This window comes from Erpetoichthys calabaricus, chromosome 16, assembly GCF_900747795.2.
Source record: "Erpetoichthys calabaricus chromosome 16, fErpCal1.3, whole genome shotgun sequence".
Classification (NCBI taxonomy): Eukaryota; Metazoa; Chordata; class Cladistia; order Polypteriformes; family Polypteridae; genus Erpetoichthys; species Erpetoichthys calabaricus.
The window spans coordinates 12,807,472-12,829,023 of NC_041409.2; the positions used below are offsets into that span (position 1 = coordinate 12,807,472).

The window sequence follows — 21,552 nt, forward strand, 5'->3', positions numbered from 1 at the left end:
AAACTCCAGTTTGCTTTTCTCACTATTTTCATAACGCTGGAAAGGCCTTTTCACTAGTAGTGGTCCTTTTCTGCCTCATTACTTCCACTAAAAGAATGAAATTATTTTCTGGTCTTTTTAAGATCTGACAATCCTAACTGAAATGTTTTTATAAGCAGGTTTATTTATGCATTAAATAGCTATTAGATATTGTTGATGCAGGTAAGTCAAATATGTATTTATTATTCAGTCATTGTCATTTTGTTTTTATCCAAATTAGAGTTAATAGAAATCTAAGGTTTTCTTTTTGGATTTTAACATCTCAATCTCTGTATACAGTTGCTCGTTTGTATTCCTTCTTTCTTCACAAAGCCTCAGCTAACATCCCTCAACCCTGTGCTAGGAGCCGTCATTCTAGCATTTTTAGTGTATATGATTAATTTTTACAAATGCTGACATCAAATACAGTATATTTGTAAGCACTCAATTTTATTTGTGCTTTCTGAGTTGAATGGTCATCCTGCCTTTGTAAGTTCTACAGGTAAAACCATAGATCTTATTGTGATTACGTTTTACTTTAAACTAGTTGTATTCAATTACAGTGTCAGACCATGAGAGTAAGGCATATTTCGTAGTTTTGGAGTTTATTTGAAGAGTTTATTAAGTACATTATAAGCTTCTGATTGTTTTATATTGATCTTTGACCTAGATGTGTTTTTATTCATTTTCTTTTTCCTTCCTCATGCTGACAGAGTTCTCATTTAGTACTTTTGTTTATTAACTCTTATAATTTTACTTCTTTGTGCTTAAAGAGCAAAAATATGAAAATAAGTTTGTTTTTTTATTATAATATATATATATATATATATATATATATATATGAATAAAAACTATATTATTTGAGAATACATCCAGTCATGCACAAACTTAGATATATAATCAGTAATGCTACCCAAAGTCATTGGGTATTTCAGTTCTTTCAAACATCAGATGCCTTTACCCATATCACCCTCTTAAGGCTGATTATGCCTTCACCTGTATCCAAATGACATGCAGCCCACCTGCACTTTTGACATCCATCCCCGCCTGTAACATTCATCCAGTACCTCCACATACAGTATATGTACCCTTCCATCTTGTCTTCCCACAGAAGAGTTCGTTCCATTATGATGACCTGTTTTATTGTTTCTGAGATCAGGATGATGTCTGACTTCATTGAAGTCTCTGTGATATGACCTAGAAATTTCAGCTTCCTTTACAGGTTAGCTTGCAACACCCAGTCCCATGCTGAGGAAGGCAGGCTAAACTGGTAGTGTTTGCTCTTCTGTTTCAGTTGCCTGCCCTCCTTGAGAAAGGCAGTCAGCGTTACTGGAGGACTGATCTTCCGACTGTTCCTTAACTCTTTGCTAATGGTCTCTGTAATGGACTTGAGAGCTTGGTTGTGTTGCAATGATATTGCTCTTTATCCAAAGCCTTAGAGCAACCTCTCAATATATATTTCAGGATCCCTATCTTAAAACACAGAGGACACACCAGCGTTTCAACTACACCTCTTATAAACAATTTTGACCAACTTATCCACTGTTTAATCTGGCGCTGTAAGTGCTTCCCATGTACCCAGGTGCTGGTCTTTCATGCGGTCACTTTAAGTGTCCTTTAGATGGTCTTTGATGGTCTCATCTGAGCCAGTCAAGCAACTGGCTTGCTTTTGCCCCAGCAACTGCTTAGTCATCTTGAAGTAGTTATCCAAGAATGCTGCCCTCTTCTATTACCTCTCTCTCTCTCTCTCTCTCTCTCTCTCTCTGCCATCTTCTATAACCCTCTGTACTACACAGTATCTGGAATTTCTTCCTGAAGATTAAAGGCCTGCCTAAGCAGATCTTTCTATGCACAGATTGCCTGAACCTCGCCCATACCCAAAGTCCTCAGTCTCCTTCAAATGTTTCTTTAAAGAATTAAATTCCTTTTTGACCTGTTGGGTCCCAGTTACTCAGTGGTTTGGAGTATACAGTATGTTGGTTGTGTTGGCTTAGCATCCTCCAAGTTGAACTGTTCCAAGGAGATCATGGGTTCACATCCCAGGTCCTCCCTGCATGGAGAGTGCTTTGAGTAGTGAGAAAGGCACTGTATAAATGGAATTATTATTATTATTATTATTTTATCCACATCTTCATCAAACCACATTCATTCTGTCTTCTTGCTGGCTTGGCATCACTTGATCTTTCTTATGTTACGGGAAGAGCTGACACTGGGAGCTGATAACTTACAGAGGCTGTGGGTATGGCTGGTTGATCCTAGCCTGGATCCTTTTGGTTCTCACCAGAACTAGTTTCTGTGTGCCGTGTCATAGAAACCTTTGTCAAACATCTCATTCTTGCCCGGAAGATATTCAGACCCCTGTTGTTCTTGCAGATCCTGCAACATATTCAGTTTGCAGACATTATAACATTATCCTGTGCTGTCATCAGTTGGAATCATCTAACTGGGGTGCCCATCCTTTCCCTTTTGGAGGTTTCATAGCTTTCTTATGGTGCCTCTTTTCAAAAGTTACAGTTTGGGCTGCCAACCCTCCCCACCCTGATTGCCATCATTCCAGCTATCCTCAGTCTTTCCAGGTATTACCACTCTGGTTGTCATGCAGCCTGTTCCTTATAATCACTAGTGTTCCCAGACCATTTCCATTTCAGAATATACCCAGTAATGCACAAATTTGGACACATCAGCAGTGATGTTGTTAAGGTTATTCTTTGTTTTACATGAAAGTTTTACTTTCATGTTGCACTGCACGTGTGATGCTGCTACTATAAATACTATTAGTATTTCAGTTTTTGTCATTGGTTTTAGTGTAAAATTAAAGGCCAGTTGTTTAGCCCAGTTTAAAAAAAAAAAAGATATTCTTACCAAATGTATAATAAAAATTATTGATCTTTAGTTGTCTGAAGGCCAAGATATCTATGGAAATTATAGACAATATATACCTTTCCCTTTTTTTCTTTAACAAAACGATTTCTAACTTAAATCATAGTTTTTTCTCTTGCCTGGTTCTTGTGTGCATTTCACTACCTCTGTCTCTGTCTTAGTCCTTCCTTTTTGAAACTTGTTTGCCCAGGTCACATTCAATGGACAGCACTGGAAAAAAGCTAGAAACCAAGCTCCAGGTGGGGTGCCAGTCCACTGCATGCAAAACTCCTATATACACACACCAAAACGCACTGATCCCAAGCCTGTTTAGAGTTGCCAAGTAATCTAACATAACATACACAGCCTCAGAGTGTTAATAATAATAATAATTCATTACATTTATATAGCGCTTTTCTCAGTACTCAAAGCGCTATCCACACAGGGAGGAACTGGGAAGCGAACCCACAATCTTCCACAGTCTCCTTACTGCAAAGCAGCAGCACTACCACTGCGCCACCTGTGAGGACACCTGAGAGTGTTGGGCTTGAATCTTCACCTGGGATCTCATTTATAAAACGTTCGTCGAGTCGAACATGAAAATATATAGTACATATATCAAAAAACGGGAAAATATTTACACCAAAAATTTTCTGATTTATAAAACCGGGTGTACGCACGTTTCCATGCAGTTTACGTTTATAAATCACAATCGTCTTGTAAATGTGTATACATGAATGCGCATCATTTCCTGCCTGGTTGCTGACCTGAAACAACCAAAAGTGAAGCATGCCAGTTAACCGCAAACATATGCACTCACGATGCTGCAGAACTTAATTAGCAGATAGATCAGACTCCCTCGTAACATATGGAGACCCTGCCACCTGTGTTCAAGGGTATCTGGCTGGACTACTAAACTGAACACTCAAGATTTTGTGTAGCATATTGTAGCATCTCTCTTGTGCATTTTGGAGGTCGTGGAAATCAGAAAGGCATGAGCAAATAGCCGCTATTAAATGGCACATGTAATGACATCATTGCTGCTATACTGAATAGAAGAGGCCACATAAAAAAATGAGGATTCAGCCAGTTACTTTAACCAGACATTAGGCACCACGTACAGTAATATTACATCTGCCAATGCTACTTTGCCTTAAAATAAATGAATCACGGGTTGACCCAGGCCACCAACCCATGGCATTTGTCAGTCTCATCTTGGTATCACAGATGACTTGTGTGTTAATGCAAAATAACTGTTTATGAGTAACAAATGCAGATTCATTCTTGGTATATGTCCTTATTGCAATATGAGTGCAGTTAAGTGTTCTAATTACATTTAAAGAACCAGATACTGATGGAAATGGGATTTTTATGTTGGAAAATACATGTTTTGTTTTATGTATGTACAACCACACCATTTGAAAACTAGGTCTAGCACCTCACTGGTTACTTAATGGCTTCCTGCGCAGTGAGCATGACATAAAAAGAAGCTTGACTGAGATATTCCTGACCTCTAGTCCAATTTCTTAAAAAGTGACAACAGATAGTCAGTATAAACTAATGAAAATCAAAAAAAAAATTCTTCAGAGTAAGTATGTGGCATTGCCCCCCTAAAGGGGGAACTAAAATACAGTCTGTACATCATTATCACTTTTGAGGTGTAATATGTCACATCAAAGCGCATTCTAATAACGGCTCGGTGATATTTATCATGAGTACGAGTCATCATTTAGTTGGTTTGGCTACATTCCTATACTTCTTCAAGGGTGGCATTATTTCCAGATTCTAGAAAATGCTCAGTATGGATGGGTCAGAGTTGCTATAAATATACTCATGTCCTCCCATCATGGTTTCTTTTATAATAAAATTTGGAGGAAATCCATCCATCCATTTTCCAACCCGCTGAATCCGAACACAGGGTCACGGGGGGGTCTGCTGGAGCCAATCCCAGCCAACACAGGGCACAAGGCAGGAACCAATCCCAGGCAGGGTGCCAACCCACCGCAGGACATTTGGAGGAAATGCCAGTGAAAAATCACCTTTCAGTACAGAGGCAACAGTGGTTGTTTTTATTATGGCTCAACTCAAATATAAATGTTGCTGTCTAAATTAAACAGATGACTTTGAAGCATTTAAATATAAATTAAATAGTTATGTTTGGGGGCGGCACAGTGGCACAATGGTAGCGCTGCTGCCTCGCAATAAGGAGACCTGGGTTCACTTCCTGGGTCCTCCCTGCGTGGAGTTTCCTCCCACAGTCCAAAGACATGCAGGTTAGGTGCATTGGCGATCCTAAATTCTCCCGTGTGTGTGTGTGTGTGTGTGTGTGTGTGCGCCCTGCGGTGGGCTGGCGCCCTGCCCGGGGTTTGTTCCTGCATTGCGCCCTGTGTTAGCTGGGATTGGCTCCAGCAGACCCCTGTGACCCTGTGTTAGGATATAGTGGGTTGGCTAATGACTGCCTGATTGACTAGTTTGGTGATAAATCTGAAGTATTAATCATAAAGTGATATTTATTTCCACCTAGAACTTTCACATAAAAAGTTGCTTATTTCTACATAATCATATGTATCAAAATTGATTGTTAGGAATGGTAAATCCATTATAAACTGGTGCCCCTCATGATCCATGTCAGTAACTTGATATTTTTTTTTTTAAATATGTCCTCTTTTCAGATTATAATGCGCTTCCTCTTTTGACATCCAGACAAATTTGCATATTTTTCTAGGTCACTGTTTGTTTTTTGTTTTTTTTTTTTACATTTTTGAGTAACATCATTCTTATAATTCCAGTATTGAAATGTCAAAATTTGATAAAGCAGTTTTGCCTTTCTGAAACACAGATTGCGGAAATGTACACAGATAAGTGGATAAAGCTTGGGACAGAACATGCCTGGTAAATGTAAATGCCACTTTAGGTAGCATTTAATAAAGTATATCCTGCAGACTGTTTTTAAAAGCACGGAGTTCTTATTTTGTAAACATAATCTTTTTGGAACAAGAGATGGACGTCTGTTAAACAGAAGAAAATTATTTCAAAATATACAGTTTAATAAATTAAAATTGAAAATTGAGTATTTACAGCTTTTTTCATAGTTTGGCTGCATCATACTTTATTCTTAAATATACTGCATTAAAAGCACTTTATTTAAATAAAAAATGTATGCTAATTTAAGTATCTCAGTCTTGATATGTTCATAAGATTTGAACATTTTAACAGCTAGTGCCCTGTTAATATCGTTAACACACAATGCTTTCTTAATTTTTTTCTTCCACAAGGTTCCATTTTTTGGTCCTCTCTTTGATGGAGCCATTATAGATGAAAAAATACTTCCAACAATGGTGCGTGCAACTGCAATCAATGCTAGCAGAGCTCTAAAGTCACTGATTCCATTATACCAGAATTTGTATCCTTCTGTATTAAGTGTTGCTTTTAGTTGGTTTTTTTTCAGCCAGAAGAACAAAAATGTGGTATTATAATGTAAACAAGGTAAGTTCTCTTTTGCTGCCTTTCAGTTTCTTGGGAAGGTTCATAATTAATTGATGGATCATCATGAGGTGCTTATAGAGTGTTTACTGCTCTATTGTTAATTTGTGTAGGCAAGAATCATTTTCTTTATATAGTTGCTTATGTTTTTGGATGAAGAAAGAATATGGAGTTTTGCATATTATTGATTAAAATATTTGTGTCTTTATACAAGTAAACAAAATCTGGTTGAAACTTGATCTATATGTCTGCTGTACTATATTTCTCTTAACATCAGGATTTCTGTTAATAATGTCGATCAGCATCGTATAAAACATTTAGCCAAAAAGTTGAACGTTATTTTTTTTATAGTATTTTAAAAATTAAGTAAAGAGTTATTGCAAGAACAGTTTCTTCTGCACCAATATAACACTCCGTCAATATAGGGAATTGTTGTGGGTTTTTTTTTTGTTTAATAGTCTACATTTCTCAAAATTCAAAAGTACACTTCAACAACAGTATACTAAAACTTGTAGCCAGTAAAAAAAAAAAAAAAGTCAGTCAATTCTGATATTTTAAGTAGGCTTTAATCTTTAGTTAAAAATCTTTTATTTTTTTAATTAATTTATTAAAAGCAAGTAACATTCCATACAAAAAAAAATTAAATTCAGTTCAACTCTCACCCAAGGGAAAGAGAGGAAGGCCAACAGCCAGAGTAAAACTTTTAAGAGTAGAAAAGAGGGAGGCGAATCCTATTCCGCAATATAAAAATCTTATTCTAAAATGTTATTGGTTAGATCCTGCCAGGTTTTAAAAAAAGATTTCAACACATCCACTAAGTGAGCATTTGATTTTTTTTCCAATTTCAAGTAGTATATAACATCAGTTACCCACTGGCTTAAAAGAGGTAAGCTAGGAATCTTCTAGTTGAGCAAGATAAGTCAGTGTGCTAGTAGTGTGATAAAGGCAAGTACAGTTTGTTTGTCCTTCTCCACTTTAAGCAAATCTGGGAGTACAGTACACCAAACACAGTTGTTAATGGATTAGGATCGTTTGTGACACCAAAGCTGTCTGATAGGCATTTAAAAATGTTGGTCCAGAATGATGTTAATTTGGTGCACACCCAAAACATGTGGCCCAATGAGGCTGGAGGTCGAGTGCAATGTTCGCAGGATGTTGCTTGTTGTTTTTGGACAATTTTAAATCATATAGATATGCTTCATAAAAGATTTTACATTGAATAATTGTATGCTTTGTGCATACGGAGCTAGAATGAATTCTGTACATGGCTGCCTTCCACTCCTTTTCTGAAATGTTGAGTAAGAGATCCTTTTCTCACTGTACTCTGGGATCTTTGAAAGAGAGGGACTTTAAAATGTGTTTATATATTATATAGATGCTGTCTAAGTCCTCAAGAGTGATCAATATTTCTTCTGGAATAGAAATAGGTTGGAGGTGAGGGAAATTGGTCAAAGTTTCTGATTTGGAGATAATGGAAACATTGTGTTGATGGGAAGCTAAATTTGGAGTGTAATTGTTTGTGGGATGCAAAGACGTTATCTATGTATAAATCTCTAAATGATTTAATCCAGTACATTTTCCAAAAATTTAAAACTGTAAGAGGTGGTTATCGTGGAATGTTGCCACAGATAAAAGATTCTCTGTCTTGAAGTGGTTCCTACGTTGGTCCCATATTCTGAGTGAATGAAAGACAATTAGGTTGTTAGTGTATAGACAATAACTTGCATTTACTAGGGCACAAAGCTAGGAATATAAAGAAGTACTGCAGGATTTTATTACTATTGCCAAGCCTGTGTGTGTTTATCTATTTGTGTCAATGTTCAGTTTTTTATAGCTTGTATATTTATATAACCAATAATAAAATTGAAAGTTAAGTAGAGCCATGATACATTCTGCTTTAGGTCATTGTAGGGTCGCCTTTTGGATGCGTGGAGGTTTTGAATTCTAAATAAGTGAAGCTATGATTGAATCTAATTTCTTAAAAAATGATTTGTTAATGTATATGGGGATACTTTGAAATAGGCAAAGAAGCTTAGGAAGGATGTTCATCTTGACGGTGTTAATTCTCCCTGCTAAAGTTAGGTGGAGAGTAGACCATCTGTGCACATCTTGTTTTAAGTTTTATGATGCAGACAGCAAAATTGTGTTGGAAAAGAGCTTTATATTTACTTGTGATGTTTAGGTATTTAAACTGATCAGTGATGATTAAAGGGAATGTGTCCAATCTAATGCTAGAGAGTTCACTGGGAGTCCAGATATCTTTTGAAATTCTGCTAGTGCTATTAGGACTGCATGCACAGTATTTTGTGGATCAGATATATATAGTACCATATCATCTTAATATAATGGTATTTTCTGTTAAAGTCCTTCTCTAATAATCCCCTTTTTCTCAGAAGCATTTCGAAAGTAAATGGCCAATGACCTAATGGCAGTTGCAAATAGCAGTAGTGGCAGAGGGTGAATCCTTGTCTAGTACTACATTCTAGTTTGAAGTAGTCTGAAATAATGTTGATACAAACTGAAGCTTCTGGACTAGTATACAGTAGTTTGATCCTTGTACATATGCTCGAGCCAAACACAAATTTGTGCAATGTAGTGAATAGGTAGTCCCATTCAACCATATCGAAAGCTTTTTGTGCATCCTGAGATAAGACTTTATGGATGAAAATATTACTTTAAGCAGGCATCAAATATTGGAAGTTAAATGTCTGCCTTGGTCCTGTGATATAACTGAAGGAAGCACTTTATCAATCCTTCTAGCTAGAACTTTGGAAATTATCTTAGCAGCATTATTCAGAAGTGAAATTGGTCTGTATGATGTACATTGTAATAAGTCCTTATTTTTCTTAGGAAAGACGGTAATTAATGATTGGCGAAAAGTTTGATGTAAAATGTTGCCTCTGGCTTCTATAAATGTTGTTAATAAAAGGGGAGCTAACTTAATTGAAAATTGAAAATGTATTGCGTCTAGTAATTCTGAGAGTGAAGGAGGTATGTCCAGTTCCTCTGCACTGAGAGTATCTAGCTGTGGTAATCAAAAAACACATTAGATTGTGTCTTCTTTAAACTGAGTGTAATATAAAGACTTACAGTGGTCTCTAAATGTGTGCATTATATTCCTATGGTCAGTGATTCTGTCTCTGTCTGTGTTGGTAATTAATGGTATTGCATTGTGAACATCCTGCTTGTGGATTTGTTGAGCTAAATCTTAAAAGCCTTTTCTTCGTGTTCATAGTACTAATGTCATGATTTAAAAATGAGTTGTTGCGTTACTTTTGTTGTCAGGAGGTTGAGTTCTGATTACAAAGTCTGTCTTTTTCCTGTAAAGTGCCTCATTAGGGAACCTGGCGTGCTCGTGATCTATTCTGGTAATTTCACTGATTAACTCTGATGCCTTCTTAGTTTCCGATTTAATTCCTGTCTGTAAATAACATGGTATCAATTACATCTCCAGTTGATGTGTACAGAGTTCACTAGGTCAAGACATTCCTAGAATCTAGGATGACAGTCCAAAAGAAAACGACAATATCGTAATGCAGAGATGAAAAGGAGAACCGAATTATTCATTACAGAACTAAACAGTGAAAAAATGTGGAAAAAAATAAAAACAACACCAAAAGTATAGAAAGAGCATACAAAACCTGACAAGTATAAAGTTATCAGAGAAGACAAAACAGAAGTCAGTCTTCTTGGGTCTATTTGTATTACCTTTGATGTAGTACCAGTAGATTGAATCATTTTCTGTCTGCCTCTCTGCTCCCTTGCAACTAAAAATATGGGTATCTGAAGTACAATAAAGATAAAGCCATGCCATACCACTAACTCCTCACATATTTTATGTGGTTTGAAATTGGCGAGTCCTGTAGCTAGTTTAAAACTAACACCTCATAAAGTAAGCCAAATACTGGTAAAAGATAATAGTGAATCTAATTTGCAATTATTATCAATACCTATTTTTCTCAGACTGTTATAATATTTTTATAAATAAAAATATTTGCTGTAATACTCACATTAAAGGTCCTTTTCTAGTTTTTTTTTTTTATTATTAATTTTATTGTAATCATTCCGTACAAATAGATCAATTTTTACAAAAAATAGGATTGAAAAACAAATCAAACCCCACCCCTTGTCCTTTTCTAGTTTTGAACTTCATATGAAATTGGCTGCGTAATTGTAAATATGTAGCTTAGTAATTTCGGAGTCAAGACTTCAAACTAAAACAAAAATTAATTATTGTCTGAGGAAGACTTGATATTCAAGAGCCTTTTCACTTTGTCTACATTTCTCATTGCCAGCCATGTTGTTTAGAAGTGTCTGATAGGTTCTGATAGCTTTCACACATTTGGCTTGTCCCATAGAACTCTGTATAGGCGGTTTGTATATACCAGAATATGCATGACTTCTTTGGTTTTATATTAAAATTTTGGTGACAAAATTGTTTTACACAACTTACATACTGTCTTTTTGTGTTATGGTGAAATAAATATTTGCACAACATACAGAAAATTGGTAGCCAGCAGTCAAAAGAGCAAACATAAGATAGACAGCACAATATGGAGGGAATATATATTATGTTTTTAGAACTTTCACTAATTATAAGAGTGCAAATAAATGGTATACAGTTAATGTGTGCATTACTTGATTGATTATAATTGATTGTCCAGATCATGTAGAGTAATACTGGCTAGTAGAGAAATGTACCTTTATATACTATACAAAAAAAAAAAAAGAAAAGGTAAGCCAATTAAGAGAGATACAATACAGAAAGTAAAATTTAAGCAAAGTTGGCACATGGATCACGTTTCTGCCACACTATTCCAGTGTTCTCAGTCCAAAATGGTAGCCTGAACACTGCCTGTGTAAAATTTGCACATTAACTGCTTGTGTCTCTTGTTTTTTTACTCTGAAGTTGCTATGTAAATAAAATCTATTAGTTTTATTATTATTACTTGCCTTTATGTGAGTAACTAGTCCCTTGTTGCAGTGTTAGAATTTAGAATTGAGCAGTTTTGTAAAGTGAAGGTGAAAATGAATAATAATCTTTTTTTAGAAAAACTCTAGTCTCGCAGAACCAGACATGTAAGATATACGCCTGAAGACAACCATGAATGAATTTGGCCCTAAAGTAAGTAAAAATAATTAGACATTTCACTAAATGTGACATTTCGAAACCAATCCAATGCCTTATGAAGGTGGAGTTCAAGATAGGAACAGTAATGTAAACAGCTTAGAGTAACAGTGTGCTTGTTAACTTGGTCCAACAGACAGTAAGCCTGTGTTCATGATGTATGAAAATGGCTGAAAAGCCTCCTTAAAAAAACTCTGCATAACGTATAAATATGTGATGTTGTGTGCAGGGAACACTTTACATGTGTAAAAAACGATCATAACCTGTTGCGAAGAACAAACCTTTCTGTAAGCAGATTATACTTTGGCATGTAAAGATATCATTAGGCTAGTGGTAAACATGAACAGTGCACAGGTGTTGGCTGTAGTGGGTGTCTGTTACTCTGTGTAGCCAACGTGAAGTTGAAAGAAATGGCATCTGTGTCTAAAAAATATGTGTTTGAACTGAACAGTATACCATTACACTGAGCTAAAAGGAGGTGAATAAAACTGCTATTAAGCAAGTTTTTAAGGAAGAACCACAGAAGATGCAATTTTCTGTCCTCGGTACACTGAAACAGTAAATGTGCCTAACATCACTAATACAACACCAGCAAAACTGTAGACAAGGCCACACAGAACTCGGCCACACCTGGTGTCTTGGTGAACAACCAAAGTAAGTTAACGTTACTATCTGATTGTAAGTGCCAAACATGCTGTACCTGAATACAGTAGCAGAATGTTAACACATAGGAGATATATAATACAGTCCTACAGTCTACAATAACACATTTTTAATGTTTTACCTTGAAAATGTAATTGTTCTTTTGAAAACATACATTCATGCCAAATCTGTTGATTGAACATGCTTCCAAACAGCTGGGACAGTAGAGTTTTTATCACTGTGTAACATCACCATTTCTTTTAATAACACTTAAAGAGTTTTGGCACTGAAGACATTAGTTCTGACAAGCAGAATTTTTCTGCATTCATCCATCATGTAGGTCTTTCACTGTGCACTTGTGCAGGGCCTTTGTTTCCATATTTTTCTATATTCTTCATAATGCACCACACATTCTTAATCAGAGACAGTTCAGGACTGCAGACAGGCCAACCCCACACCCAAACTCTCTGCTTATGCAGCCATCCACCTGTAGTCCAGGCAGAATGTTGTTTGGTGTTGTTTTGCTGGAAAATGCAGGAATGTTCCTGGAAATTACTATGTCTGGATGGCAGCATATGTTGCTCCCAAATGTATACTCATCTTTCTCCATTAATATTGCTCTCACAGATCTGCAAGTTACCTATGCCATGGGCAATGACACTCCCCCATACCATGATCGACACTGGCTTTTTGGGCCTGACGATGATAACAGCTTGGAAGGGCCTTTTCTTCTTTGGCCCAAAGAACACAATGGCTGTTTTTTCCAATCACTATTTCAAATGTTGATACTTTGGAACACAAATCACAATTCCACTGTGCTACTTTCTATCTCAGATGAAACCAAGCCCAGAGGAGTCAGCGATGCTTCTGGACAGCATGGCTTCTGTGGATGTAGCTATGAATGGTGTTGACTAATAAATGTTTACCAAAGTATTTCCCAGCTCATGTCATGATATCTATTACAAATACCTGATGGACAGTGTTGTCCGAGGGATCAGCAATAATTCATATTCAGAATGGATTTTTGGCCTTGCCCTTAATGTATGTGATTGGATTCTTTGAATCTCTTTTAATTATATTGTGCACTACAAAATCCCACCAGTTTGCCTTTAGGAAACATTGTTCTCAAAGTGCCAGATTATTCGTTGATGAATCAGTTGGCAAATTGATGAGCCTTAACCCATCCTTGCTCTGGAAGGATTAGACTGGTAGGACTAGACCTTTTTTGTAGGCTATTTATATATTATATCACGATTACCTCACTAGTTTCACATCACCTTATTATTTCAACTTGTCACATCATTATTAATCCTAAACTAACCCTGTTCTATATTTTTTTTGGAACGTGTGGCAGGCATCTGTTTCATAATAAACTTGCATCTTCAGAAAACAATGCAGTGAATTAGATACAACTTTAAATACCTTGTCTTTATACTGTTTTTGTATCAATACAAGACAAAGTGATTTTTAAAAATGTCTCCTTTTTGTTTTAATTAGCATTTTCTATACTGGCCCAACTTTTTTTAGATTCAGGGTTGTATATATTTACGTACACAACAATGCATCTCTTGCCACTATTTGTTGCTTTTATGCCATGTAGTGATGCAATAATCAAAACGAAAGTAAGATATATAAATGAATCATTAAGCTTCAGTTAGTGAGCTCCAGAATTGTTAACAACAATTTTGCCATTCTATTTTCTCCATGCCTTTTGTTCATTTTTTAAATCTCTTTTTCCTTGTCTTTCCATAATTATTTTATTTATTGTTTAATACATGAGTAGAAAAGGGACACTGCAACTCCGAACATTTATAAAGTCCATAGACTGGAAGATTTGGATGTGGGTTTTTAGGAAGGAACCCTGTGGATGGAGTCTTTTCAGTGACAGATTTTGCCACTACTCACGACAAACTATTTAGCGAGTTGTTCTGACGCGTGTTCTTATTCAAGAATCACGTCTGGCCCCACAAGACTAGACCACCTGACACTGCATGGTTGTCAACTTTTCATTATTGATATTTTTTTGTTTTGCCTAAAATTCATACATTTAATTGTTCATGTTTATTTTGTAGACACAAAACTGTGCATTACAAATAAACATCTCAAATTAGCTATTAAAGCTGAATGCTTTAAGACTTTGGCAAAAATCTGTTGAAAAGAAAAGTCACATTTAGAGTCATATACTATATTTAATTTGTATGTTTGTACATCATTTAGAACTGTTTACAAAGTAGGGAGCACGAGTATGATTTTTTTAATCTGTATTTTATAACTTTAATTCATGACTTGTAAATAAAAGTGAGTGGCAGGTGGTAAATTCATTGAACCAAAGTCTTCCATTACTATCCAGGTTATGAGAGGTTAGAGATTATGACAATAAGGTCAAAGATATGTTTAGGGTTTAAATATTTTAACATAGCTACATCAACATAGTATTCTATTCTTTTAACAGACTTTCTGACTATATACTAACTTGTGCCACTGCACCATGTTTAGTTCAGTTTTGATCTGGTATTCTATTTTTTTTTAGCTGTAATATAGAATTTAAAGTATGATTTCTTCTGGAAATAATTCACAATCCTGATGTTTTCAATTGATTACTTGAGTAGGAATGGAACTAAAATCTCACTTTAGGGGAGAGATTTTAAAACTGTAAATATCACGTGTCTTTAATATAACCAGTTGTTTTAATTGTTATAGTCTGTTGTAGTTCTCACATGCCAGACAGGTTAAAAAATTGAAACCAATTTTACAGCACCTTCATTTTATCATTCTTCTTTAATTTAGCATTTTATCTGATGCCTCAGCCGACAAGATGGGTTTGCAGATGGGCAGAGGCATGCCGCATTGATCAAACTTAATGGCATTAAAGGACCTCTCTCTCATTGTGCCAGACTGCCTTGTGTATTTCTTTTGAAAAGTAATGACAGCAGCTTGCCTCATAACCAAGGGGGGGAAAATGAGAGAATTTTTGCTTGTCAATAAATATTGACATTTTTTTTTTCTTCCCTGGTCTTCCAGAAATTAAATGCTGTATGAAATGTACCTTAAATCGAGAATATGTGGGCTGTCTTTACTGATCATGCCTTGTATACAATGATGATATTAAAGTGATTTGCTTTGAAATTTTACATTTATTCAAGGATCAGCTATTTTGATATAGATGCAGTTCCTTGGCCAGCTGAACATGCGCTTTTGCTTTTATCCACTGTAAGTGATGGATTTATTTGTTATCATTTTTGGATAGTTAATAAGTTGAACTTAAATGTTACGCATATTGAAAATTGCATAGACTTCGAGGAATTATAGTAGTTTAAATTTAAAGGTATCCTAAAAAAGAAGTTAGAGTTACCTATTTTTATTGACCAATTTGATGCCTTTAATATTAATATTATTACGCAAATTTACAAGTTGTAGATTTGCATGTGTGGGTGGAAAGGTTTGTTTTTGGGGTTTAGAGTTTACACATAATCCCATTCTCTTTCTAAGTAGTGTCTGTTCCATTTGATATATGTCTGGTGGAATGTTGTGCTTTCCTTTTCAGATTTATATTTTGGGGGAAAACATGTGTTTTAGATATAGAGAAAATAATTTATTCTATATAGGTAGATATTAAGCAACATATTTTTAGCTTTTATCCCTGCCATATACTTATTTTCAAATAATAACAGAGTCTCTTGAAGTATTTTATATTTATGTGTTATGTATAAACCATTTTGCAGTTCCCTTCTTACTTCCAAAGATTCCACAGCCAAAACCTGCTTTCCTTTTTTGAAGACAGAAAGATTGTTAGGATCAGCTTGAATCTTAGCTCCAGGCAATCTTGTCCATCTGTGTATCTATATTCTGCTCAATAAAGAAGTGCAGTATTGATTGGCGTGTGTTGCATGGGTCGATCATCCTGACAGCCAGAATTACAGTAATCTGTCATTATCGACGGATGTCTTTCGAGCCCCGATCTTTTCCTTTGCCTGTCCTGCCTTATCTTGCTTTGGTTATAATTGAAGTACATTTAGCTGAAATCTCTGATTGTTTTGTCATGGAAAAGGTGCTTTATGTTGTTGATTGTGCTCTGTGTCAAATTTAATGGCTTGATCATGCAATTAGGGTTTTAATGTATCACTGGGGAGTGAGGAGTAGACAGGCGTTCAATGTAATGATTGGGCCCAAGAGGGAAAATACAGGCTTGATCTATTAGTTACCTGTTGATGCTGTTGACAGAAGTTGGAATTTTTCTGCAATGAATAATTCCAAAGCATCACCTTAAATACCTTTGATTTATCTCTGTATAAATCACATATTAAAGTAAAATATGATGTGCACCGATTTTATTTGGTTACTCCGGGAATTATTTCACAAATTTCTGATGAAAAATTACATATGAATTTAACTCTCCAGTGGTATTTCATATTTAAATTTTGAAACAAAATATTTGCAGTAATAGTTATTGTCTCAGGTAATTGCTAAAGATACATAATGTTTTAGTTTGAAGGTTTCTTTGTTAAAAGATCATAACAGTGCATTTTATTTTGTTTTGACCTGCAGATAGCATGCCATATTCATGCAAGGTGAAGGCAAACATCACTAGCTGTATCTTGTTTTTAAAAATTCTAAAAAAAAAAAAAATATATATATATACATAAAATAGGTATTTTTCTCCTGGCAATGTTGGTGAAGGTTATTCTCTTAAAACAATGAGGAAATTAGATTTTTTCAATTACTTTAACAGGGTTTAGATTATATTTTCCTAAGAAGATGATTAAGACAAAGAGTGGTTAGTCATTGTCCACAACATCACTTTTAAGCCAGATATACGTACATATGTCAATTCCTTTGGACTTTTTTATCCTAGTTAACACAAGAGGGTAATCAATATACTGATGAAAGCTAGTGAAAATGTCTCCAAACCTGGAAACTGTAAAATGAGGCAGCAACATTCTGTAAGATATGAAACCTGATAAGCACTCATGCAGTTGTCGTGTTGAGCCAGTAAACCACCAGTTTGTCATTAGTTTAAAATACAATTACTTATTTTAAATTTGGTCATTAAATACCAGTTTTAAGGTACTGTATCAAAATTAAAAAAAATATATTAATTTCCAATTTCTGAGAATCATTATGAAATCAGTTTGCATGAACAGCAGTTTTGATTTTCTATTTAAATGAATAATGAATCTGTGTAAAAATTGTGAAGATTTTTTGTTAGTCTTCATACTATTTTAAGTTAAAAAAGGATCTTACAGCTAATAAAATTTATACTGTTTAATATTTGTGTTACCTTCACCCCATCCCCAATAATAGTACAGTCCAGGCATCCTAGAATTTTGGTGATAGTTTACAAATATTAACTGTAAGGAAAATCTATTTATATCCATAAATTAATTAGTTGCGTTATTACATAATTGATTATACCTGTATTTCACAAAGAAAGTCTAATTATTTTCCAAATTTCCTATCAGTAAATAAAGAAAACATGTATAATAATAACTTGGTGTAGAAACTTGGTAGGATACGCATTTCATTTTCTTTTGAATCCCTTTTTAAAATATGCATTTTGGGTATTAATATAGTAGTCAAGAGACCCAAATATGTCTTTGTTGCTGTAAACAACCTCACCTCTACCATCTCCCACTGACTACTGTACAGTTTATAAACAACCAGTCAATATGGTTCTTCTCACATTTTTTCAGAGTAGCATCAAAGCCATGCCTTTGTCCAACTCCCTTGTTTCTTTGAGTGATTTGCTTGGCTAATGTTTTGACATGCAAGCTGTTTATAAAAAATGTAGAACTCTGCTCCACAAGCTATAGCCACCGTCCATCTGTTGGAGGCCGATTGTGAAGGCAGAAACAATAAAAGGAAAAAACAGTCAGGGGCGTTAAGCAGCTTGCCCATTGGTCTGCCAGTGGAGTGTGTGAGACAGAAGCCGTGAAGTGGGAATTGAAGCGGAGTTTTGGTGGCTCCTGATTTGTAGTGATAAAGCAACTGGGTGGCTGGGGTCAACATATGGTTCAGCGTGATAGAGAAAGCTTGGGTCAGTGCCTTCTCCCTTAGTTTTGGCTTCCAATGCAATTGAGTTGATGAAACCTGGCTGCTTCTCCCATTGTTTTATTTCACTCTAATAAAAGCAGCCAAATATGAGCAGATCCTTTCAGCTCTCCTAGCCATTTTATACAATAGCCTTATTGTGCTATCACAATGATTTGACCTGCTGTGTATAAAAGATCTTCTAGAAAGGGAGGAGCTTGTCATGACTAATTGTTGCTTGTAGCAATTAAAAATAGAAAAGATGCAGTTAGATCTAATCTTTATGTTATTCCTTCTTTAATTTGTTTTCCAAAAAGCTGCTAACAACTGTTTCACGTTAGGGTTAAAAAAGGTTAGGAATTTCTTTAAGACTTATTAAATATTTATATGTAGGAACGGTTTTGATTAGATTGTTTGTATCTGTGTTTAAATGTTAAATTATGCATTCTAGAACAATTAATGAAATAATGCAAGTAGTGAAAAGATGTAATCTCTTTTAATTGTTTTATAATTTTTGGATAGTATCAATTAAACATTTTCTGGTTTTGTATTGTTAATTTACCAATGTTTGAACTAAATGCATACAAGTACAGTATGAGTTTGTCATTTTAAAAGCAAGTTATAAATTTTATTATGGAAAAAAACTTTATTTGCAGAGCCACAGTGATGCAGTGGTAAGTTCTGCTGCCTCATGAAACCAACATCCTATGTTTGAATACCACAGCTGGTTGTTGACCATATTGAGTTGCATGTTCCACTGTGTCTGTGTGCAGTTTTTCTTACTTGGCAACTCCAAATTAGCCCTGTGTGAATACAGGTTTGTATGTAAGATGGCCCTACATTCTACTGCTGCCCTGTCCATGGCTGGTTCCTGAATTCAGCCTGATGCTCAGGCCCGGTCTTAGGTATTATGGGGCCCTAGGCGAAAGGGGGATCCAGGGGCCCCCTGGAAGCTCTGTGAAATGCGTGAAAATTAGACCAAGGAGTCGATCCGGGGCCCTAGGCGGTCACCTACTTTGCCTATGCCTAAGGCCGGGCCTGATTGGGACAAATAATGCTGTAGTATATTTAAGTATATATAACAATTGCTCACTCGGACAATTTGTTTTGGGGGCCCCCCCAAGAAGGCGGGGGCCCTAAGCTATAGCTTGTGTAGCTTATACGTAAATCCTGCACTGCTGATGCTACCTGATAAGGCACTATTCCTCACTACTCTGAATTGTATTGTGCAGTTTTGAAAATATGTTACGTTTGTTTACAGAAATGATCCTTTGTGTGAAACCTGCCAACAAAAAAATGGGCTATACACCCTTGACACAATATCACTTTAAACTGATTTAACTTTATGTCAAAACACAAACACATCCCCTTTCATGATAGAGTAACCTCTGCACCTGTGCTTTTGCAGAGTCTTTTTTCAGGGTACCATAGGATTTTCCCAAGGCAACACGACGCAGGTAGACAGATTTGGATATTCTCCATTTCCCCTCATATACGTGTGTAAACACATGTAGTTGGCTCACTATTTTCATGCCAGATTGATGGTGATGATGATGATAATATTAATACATTTTATTTATGTAGCGCCTTTCCCATGCTCAAGGCATTCCACATTGATTCTCACAAATATTATATATGACTGTCAGCCACAGTCTTCATTCAGTGTCCCAGCATAGGCTTTCCTAATAAAGCCAGAGGAGTTTAGTTTCTTGTGAATTCAAAAAAACATTTCATTTTATTCCATTAGAAAAACAGAAACTACCACCCCATCCTGCCAGTTCCTGGGTATAGTCACTGTTTCCATGTCTCAGCAACAGTATTTATTGATTTCAGCATTTGCAGTTAGATCTCATTTGCTTCACACCCTTCCTTGCCACCAAGGAGTTTTTTGTCTACTGCAGTGATCTCAACTGTAGTTCCTGGTAGTGCCTTTTCCAAGGAGAGCTCTCTAGCCAGGTTGTAGAGTCAATCTCAAAGTGCCTCTTCTGCCTTGTGATAATATCTAAATTTCAAAGTCAATGTTGCACCATCCTGGCTGCAAACAGTCTGGACATATTCACTTCTGCCCTGTTTCCAGTAGTCAAATGCTGGGCAGAACATCTTTAAGGCATCCCAGAAGGTAATTCTCTCTGGCTTTACTAATTTCCTCACACGTACAGGCCTTTGCTTCAGCCTCCATAATTGCTTTATTGGCATGGTTTCCCTGTTTAGTTAGATCCTCGGATCCTCTGGATAACATCACATGAAAGTCCTCTTTATTTAACTTACTGCTTTTCTTACAGTTGGTGTCTGACAATTAGTCCTGAAGCTAAAAGCATGCCAGACAGCGACCATCTTCTAGATTCTGATTTTTTTAACTGCTTACATAGACAAGGTGTTGAAAATGATCTATTCAGGTTATTTACCTTCTCGTGGCACTGCCCTGCCTGCCTTTAGTTAATTTCATGCATAACCGATTATTTATTTACTTGAAATTAATGCATATTGGTGCTAGCTATTAAGGTTTTCATTTTCCATTTTTTGAAAAGCAACATTTTTTTTAAATCTCCAGGTATAATTCTCCCTACTTTCTTGAGCAAATATGTTTTCTTTATTTGCAAAGTTATATTTTGTATATACTGTACTGGCCTTTGTATTATATTGCACCTGTAAATTGTTCACTTTCAGCGTTTGTTTTAGCACATTGCAGCTTTCTTGTATAAATGATTCAAATATGAGTGCGATGTTTTTGAAAATATAGAATGATTCAAGTGCAAAATCAGCTTAAACATGAAAGAAACCTTGTACTTGGCTTAAAAAAGAAGATCATTGTGCCTAAAGGGAAAAATCTGCCTCATTATTTTGCTGTACAGATTTTAAAGCAATAACTGGAAGAATACACTGAGCTCCATTTATAATAGGCTGGCTGTGTTTAAGTCAAGATTAATAGATGGAAATAAGATGTTGAACTCCAGTCCCAGATCTTGTCAGCATCCCTGCGGCATTGTGCATTAGTCAGCTCGATCTGTTGCTAATCTTCAGTGTTGTGACATTGGTTTTAATGACAGGTTATTGAGGCTTGTTACAGCTCATCTCTGAAATAAAATCGCTTATTGCCTTCATAGTAGCAGCAAAGAATGGAAAAAATAAACTAATTACTGTGCACTTGGGCGTATATACATGCCTATAATTATAATTTGTTAAGATGAAATAAATGTAGTCAGTCATGTACGGGTTGTTTGTGTGACTGATTTTTTTTTCTCACTGCATTTTACTGTAATTGTTGCTTTAAGAAAGGAATTCTTTACGATACAATTTTAAGCTTTTTTTTTGTAATTGTTGATTTAAAGTTGCATGTAGCCTTTTGTTTCTGATGGATCACTAAACTATCTCAGTATATTTTTGTAGTTTCATTC

At 35.6% G+C, this 21,552-nt stretch overlaps 1 protein-coding gene across 1 annotated transcript in view; it reads left to right on the top strand.

Annotated features, from left to right (window-relative positions):
- Positions 1–21,552, top strand: part of ralgapa1 (Ral GTPase activating protein catalytic subunit alpha 1) — a 243,709-nt gene that overhangs the window by 181,454 nt on the left and 40,703 nt on the right. Inside the window, 1 exon segment of the mRNA XM_028821562.2 lies at positions 6,153–6,280. Within this exon segment, the coding sequence (XP_028677395.2) occupies positions 6,153–6,280 (128 nt within the window).